The sequence below is a fragment of the Hibiscus syriacus genome, unplaced genomic scaffold (genome assembly GCF_006381635.1).
Source record: "Hibiscus syriacus cultivar Baekdansim isolate YM2019G1 unplaced genomic scaffold, ASM638163v2 tig00110597_pilon, whole genome shotgun sequence".
NCBI lineage: Eukaryota > Viridiplantae > Streptophyta > Magnoliopsida > Malvales > Malvaceae > Hibiscus > Hibiscus syriacus.
The window spans coordinates 7,651,733-7,659,310 of NW_024062795.1; the positions used below are offsets into that span (position 1 = coordinate 7,651,733).

A 7,578-nucleotide genomic window follows, 5' to 3' on the forward strand; every position below is an offset into this window, starting at 1 on the left:
ATATATATATATATATATATCTAACTCATGTAATTTATATCCTTTCTCTTGTTATCATATAAATCATTGCTATTTTACATAGTTCATGGTCCTATAGTTACTTATAATAGCATGTGTCTATCTTATCTCATATCATATAGTTCTTTAACTTATGTCTTAAATCACATATTTATTTTACATAACGTATATAATTACATCCACTACTTAAACCAGTTCACATAACTCATCACACTAACATTTATTCACTCAATTCATGTAACATATGCAATACATATAACAAATGTACCCATTTTCATGTACTCATGCAAACATAAGAATCACAATTCAAATAACATTTTAGAAGTCCCTTCTTACTATAGTAACTCCATCACTGGCTCATCGCAAGCCAATGTCTATTTGATACATAAGTACAATTTAAATTGAACTCACCTTAGCCTTGCTTTGATTCGATTCTAATCCTTCGATTGTTCTGGAATGAGATTACGCTCTAAATCTACATAGTAATACATTGATACTTATCAGCATACGAATTGATATATTTCAAACTATAAATCCTTAGGCTAAAAGAAAGTTATTTCCATCTCTTATTGAAGGTATGCATCGATGCACTACACCATGTATCGATGCATCCCTTGACGGGTGCATCAATGCACTACCCATGCATCGGTGCATAAATCCTATTCGATGTTTGTATTTTAAGCAGGTGCATCGATGCACTCCTTATGCATTGATGCATCCATGGCATTCGATATTCATTTAATTTAAATGAGTGCATCGATGCACTGCTTATGCATCGATGCACTCCTTATGCATCGATGCACCTTCAACAAATTCTGGGATTTAACCTTGATGCATCGATACACATTGAATGTGCATCGATGCACTCTGGCCAGAATCCTCTTTTTAAACCCGAAAATTCATCATTTTTTGCTTAAATCCTTCATGTTTCATCCCCTTTTTCATTCTTAACTCCAGTACACACACTTAAACCAATCTGTACTCATTTATTTCATCTTAAACCTCAAAATCCTATCCTTCATATGAAATTAAAAAATTACGTTAATTTCACAACATGTGTTAATTCCACTTCGTATGTCTTAACTAGATTGATGACAAGTCAAATTTAACTTTCAATTCTTATTATAAACTCTATTTCAAGATTTCACTCAAGAACTCCAAATCTTTAATCTTCTCTAACTCCTTTATCTTTTGATTTTAAGATAACTTAAGCTTTCCTTAAACTTAGTTATCCTCTAATGATCACAACCCATACTTAAAATCAACAAATAATCAACTAATCAGAAAACTTACCTTTGCAATGGAGACACGGGAGGAAAGGAAGAAGAAGAAGAAGAAAAGAGAGTTTCTGGAGAAATCTCTCAAGCTTATCCCATATAAAATCATTATATTATCCTTTCCAATTCAAATGACCACTTTGCCTTCTAATTCATCTAATAATTACTAACAACTTTTAGGATTTATTTCCAAATAAATCATTGAACTAATCCATTGTTCTTCTTTAGTTACCAAATTTTGAAACTTTACAATTTGATCACTAACTAGGTATTGAGGATGTTACATTACCCCAAATCAAAACCCTCGATTTCAAAACCTACCCAATTCCCATTCCTTCGATTATTAAGCTAATCCTATTTTTCTGAACCCAAACTCCGTCTTCTGTTTCCCAAGGTAAAGTTTCTCTCATTGCTGGGAAAATAAATGAAAGGGGGTGGAGAAGAAATCTTACCAGAGTATAGACAAAGAAAACGATGAATTTTTCGCAGAGGCAATCTCACGGGGAGAAGAAGATATCGCAGAGGCAAGCTCACGAGGAAGAGAATGGTATTTTAGCCCTTAAGCACGGGAATAAAAATATACCTAAGACACATGTGGGAATAACATTTCCAAGAATAAACAAAAAAAAAATTACTATTGGTAATGGGATATTACCCTCACTTGGGAATCTTGCCCATCCAAACATGGTTATATTAATCAGGAAAAAAATATTCCTGGTGGGAATGATAAATACCTTGATCCAAACGGGCCCTTAGTGGTAAAAAGAGAGTGTTGTTCTTCTTAGAAGTCTCGGGTTTGAACAGTTGCGTCTGTTGGTATGTGCTCATTGTCAATGATTAAGAAAAATTCTAAATAGATACTACATTGTAATTATTTCAGACTATTCAAAAGAAAATGAACTCGAAAATTTTATTTAAAGATTAAGATAAATTAAGATTTCAGAAAGATCGTAGCAACAAAAAATTTATATTATAATGCATTAAATTAAGTTATTAATTCATCAAAAGGCCCAATTTTTTCATTAATTAAGGAACTAATAGAGATTAAATCAAATTTCCAGTCACAAAAAGGAAGAGAAAAACTGTATGAAAAATAATTATAAAATTGCAAGGCAACAAGTCGGCATGGGTAAAGTGGTGATATGATTAAACCAATAAGTTAATGCAAAAGATTTGATGGATTATACACATGTAGCCAAAAGCAAGAGCTGAAAATGATGTCCAACATTACATTGCTTGATCTCCAAACCCTATCTCTTGCAGTCCTCAAACTTTGTCATATATTTTCTGCTTTTGCCTTTGCCCTTTGTTTAAAGCCGGTCCTTATCTAATCTCTTCTCCATACATTTGTCTCGGAATAATTACACAAAAAGGGTCTTGGAATTTGCATTAGCGACGCCGATTATAATCCAATTTCCCTTTGAGCCCACCTTTGTTCATTGGGGAAAAAGTATGAAGAAAAGGTGCCGAAAAGAGTGAATTGTGGGATACAAGAAAAGAAATTACAAAGTGACAAAGGGGTGTTTTTTTTTCTTAGAATGGGACAGAGATTAAAGCTCTTGTGATAAAAAGCAAAGCCGATATTAGTTTTCATAATTGATGAGAGAGAAGATTCTTAGCTGATTCATGAACTCTAAACCATTCAATTATTAGCATTCAAACACAGAGATTATTATGTACTTAAAAGCTTAATTAAATCATATTATATAGTCCTAACATGCCCGAATCAGAATTAATTATTACAAGTATACTTAAATTAATAATTAGAATATTCATAAACAATCTATATATGATTTACATAAGATAAAAATTAAAATTGAAGGTGTAAGGATCAAGTACCTAACATCCTTTAACAACTTTATCAATATTAATAATTATCAAATTTTAATACTTATTCTCGAATTCTAAACTCTCTTATCCATAATAAAAAAGAGATTATCCTTTTTATCAATACAAATGTGCATGTTCCGTTTGAATGAATGATAGAAAATAATTTTTATCGCCTCATGATATTACTGTTTGGTATAATTATTAATATTTAATTCATTGATCGATTAATTTTAAGATTTTTGAACTTCAAATATTGCTTAAAAATTTTAAACGTTTCATCCAATCAAACTATCTTGAAGTTAGAATTGAAAATATTATTTTAGTTACTACAAAACTATATAAAGTAAACAAATTATATGTAAATATAATCTAAAAGTGTAGATGAGGAATTCAACCTTTCGCCAACCATATGCTATAAAGTAAGCAAAAGTTGTAATTACAGCCAACATATCCATCTATTACATCACTAGAAAGACACTTGTTTCCTTTCCACAAAAGTGTTCACTAATCATACACTCGGAAACAGATTTGTAGCCATGGTTGAAAAGCTCCAGTGTTGGCAGTTCTTAAGCTTTTTTTTTCATCTTAAACCGCAACTTTCTATTCACTTTGATCAAAGGCACCTGTTTCCGTACCATCAAAATGAAAAAGAAAAAAAAAAGAAATCGAAAATTACAGCTAAAGGGCCATTAAAGAAGCAAAAGAATATACCAGATTAAAAGGGTTCTTAATTATATCCTTAGCAGCGTGTTTATTTATTTACCCCCTGCAGATTTTCACATAGAAAATGAGAAGAGGGTGAGAAAATTTGAAAAGCAAAAGGGAAGAAGTTAAAGTAGAAAGTGAAATTTGTATTTATGTACCTTTGCCTTTCTCACAGAGCTTTGATAAAAATGATACAAAGAGTATGAGCAAAGCAACTCCTGCAATGAGTCCTATTAGAATTGCCAGCGTCTTCTCGATCTCATCATCGTCGTCGTTCGTATCTATAGTGTATAACATTGATTTATTAGGTTGGCCATGGGTGAATTATACAAATATACAACTAGGGGACATATTATTGACCACATCTCCATCAAATTAATCCACAAAATATGAAGCCACTTTAATTTTTTTTGCTACCACACAAAAAGGAACTCGCAATCTCAAGTAAGGACGGGTATAGGTTAGGTTGGGTTTTTGATCGATACAAATTGATTAAAGTATTTTATCTTATTATTTGTTATCCAACCCAATTTCTATTTAGGGAGACTCATCCAACTCGAATTTTGAGGAGTAAAATTTCGTACTCGATCTGACCTAACCCAACACAGATATAAATATAACTATATTTTTATTAGGCAACAGATATATAATTAAAAAATATATAAAGAATATATAATTTTATAATTATTCATAAATATTTAAAGAATAATTATATTATTTTTCAGGACGGTATTTTTAACCCTAAATTCAATTATAACCTTACTTTATTCTTCAAAAAACTTGAATTGACCTGAATCTAATTTTTTTTCTTAAAAGAAATTTAATCTTATAAAATCAGGTCGTGTCTATATCTTATACTCATCTCTAATCTCAAACATAAATATAAATTTAAAAACAAAATGTTAAGAATTTACAATATTTTCAATAACTTGGACTCACCAAATAAATAATCATGAGAAGTTTTATATTGTATGTTTCATGCAAAATTATATTAATTTTTTTAGAAATAAACATTTGTTTTGCATTATTAATATAGTAATATTTTAGAGGTCGAGGTTTGAGGAAGCCGTTTACCGTTTCTGCTGTGGGAGTGGCTTCCACCTTCCGAGTACCGCACGTAGCACTTGGCTAAGTACATGTCACCCCATTTGGCCGCCGCACACTCTGTTTTGAGCTGTTCGATCGCCTCCGATAAGCAATCTTGGCACTCACTCGGACTCAAATCCCCAACACACTGTGCCACACCCTGTAAATCCCCTGATCCGCCAACTCGGAACGGCTTGTATGTCCCATCACTCGATCCCAAGTAACCCAACATCGCATCACGACGAGTCGATTCGTCCGAGTAAGACGAACTCAACGGCCCACATTTCTTCACCACCACAGCCTTGTCCTCCACGCCCAGGAAACTCGTATTATCATACTTAACGAAACACCCCTCGAGTTGCAACGCCCCACCTGTCGAGTCAAGGCAAAGAGTACCCAATTGACTCACGGCTGTCGCCACGCACCGGCTACAATCACCGCCGTCTAGGTTTCCCCGGCACTGGAACAGGCCGTATACTGTGTTCTGAGAGGCTGTGCCCGCAGCAGCAGGTACTGTAAAATTACTGTAAGAGGTGTACATGGCGGCGTTAACCAGTGAAGTGAGTATGGAATTCACGTTGGACTCATAAGGGGAGCCCGACGTGTATTTAAGCTGCGAACAGCCGCCGAAAACGAAGGAATCGGTGGCTGAATTCGACGGCGTAATGAAGAAAAAAGATATAACAGGAAGAAGAAAAAGAATTAGAGACGCCATGGGGAGGAAAGAATTGTTTGAAAGAGAATATGGAAAGGAGAGTGAGGGATGGCTTAAAGGAGAGGCTTTCAGAGCATTAAAAACAAATGGACGACACTGTTTTGTGTGTTCGAGAACAAAGAGGATTGTTGCTTTGAGGGGAATTTACGTAAGGAGGACACTAGCTTCATATTTCACATGAATTTCCATTTTTGATTTTTTTCCATATATTGTTATTATAATGATTATTAAATCATTTTTACCAACTGCTTTAACTAATCTAAGAATTTAAACAGTTTGTTTAATCATTTCAATAGATAAAGGGGATTTGGTATCCTATTATTAAGTTTACAGCAAATAACTTTTGAAATTTAGTCCCTCTGCTCTTGTATTCTTGAATTTGATAATACAAAAGGACATATCAATATAAAATTTTGGAAACTCACTTAATGATTTTATTGGTAAAAAAAAGTTATTTTTAAAGGTCTTAGATTTGAGCTTTAAGTGTGTGTAGTCAACAATTAAAAAATATTCTGAACATATAATATATTATAATTACATCAGATAATATAAAAAAATGTAAAACAAATGGGGTAAAAATTCAGTGACTTCTACTGTACTTTAACCAAACAATTAAACCAAGCCGGGGGCTATGACTTAATTTGACTAATTTTAAAACAAAATATATACCTTAAAAATAATTATACCATAAAAGTTTAGGGTAGGTCCCCTTCCACAATCAACGTGGCTTCATCCCTAATAATACACATTTGAAATTAACAAAAGTCGGTTAATAATGTTCTCAATTAAACTTTTATCAAACAAGTAGAGAAACTAAACTCTTGGAATTATAAGTAAATGGATTAAATTTCAAAGTCTTGAAACAAAAAAGGATTGATGGCATAATTAAACCTCTCTGGTATTAGTAACATTTTAAGAACGAAGTACTTCAACGAGTAAAGTTTTTAAAAAAACTTTGGCGAATATGTTATTGACATATAATTCATTATTATTAATAATATTTGTAGTAATGTTGTAAGAATTAATAAGATATCTATGAATGAAAAATTGTTGGTTTTAATAAAAAAAACAGTTGGAAAATGAGATAGTGATAGCTACTAACTAAATGTTTTAATTTAAATTTGATTAAATAAATATGCAAATATAATATGAACAAATAAATTGTTAAATTTAATTTTTAAATATATTTCTTAATTGGAAAATATAATCATTGTATAAACATACATAAACAATTTTAATTTATTTTTCTATAGAAAGTTAGATGCCCCTTTAGAGCCTACACATTATGACCACATATCATCTTATGGGTCCTTTCTATAAAGCAATAGCCTTTTGAAACAAACCAAAAGTAAGATGGGATTTACTTATTATTACAACTCTAAATTAATAATATGGGGTTTAATATTTAACATGGTTAGAATTAAAATTGTCAAGAAAAAAATATTTTTTATCAACAATATTTAATTTATTGACTGCCTAATTTGAATCGGATATTACAAATGTTTATTATGAGGATGATCCCAATAACTCAATTTATTCTATTCATAACATCAAGATTCAAACTAGTAAAACAATTGATTTTTAATAAATATGTGTTTTACTTATCACAAGTCATCTAACTTTATTGACCCATGACTAATGAAAATGTAAAATAATTGTTCATAGGAAAGTTATTGACTATAGACTTCCATACCATCTATAACATGTGAAAATATGAGAAACCAATTCCTACATTATGTAAAAATATATAATATTCGATTAGAATTTATAAAAAAAAAATATTTTTTTTAAATCTGATTTGTATTCAATCGAATGCATCAGATCAGGTGAGTAGCACGACTCTTGAACGAGTTTAAAGATGTATTGATGAAGGGTCCTTTTCCTTTGATATTGAAGAAGGGAACCTCTATGTTTGGTACACTAATGCTCCCATATTTATGAAAGTGC

General features: G+C 31.5%; 1 protein-coding gene across 1 annotated transcript; it reads right to left on the reverse strand.

Annotated features, from left to right (window-relative positions):
* Positions 1-3,708: 3,708 nt before the first annotated feature.
* LOC120134330 (plasmodesmata-located protein 6-like) lies at positions 3,709-5,741 on the reverse strand. Its single transcript, XM_039150764.1, has 4 exons — positions 4,905-5,741; positions 3,989-4,111; positions 3,837-3,891; positions 3,709-3,748 (listed from the first exon to the last, which is right to left on the reverse strand). Exons 1-3 carry the CDS (start codon positions 5,629-5,631, stop codon positions 3,881-3,883), a joined length of 861 nt encoding a protein of 286 aa, XP_039006695.1. The 5' UTR covers positions 5,632-5,741; the 3' UTR covers positions 3,709-3,748; positions 3,837-3,880.
* Between the last annotated feature and the right edge of the window lie 1,837 nt (positions 5,742-7,578).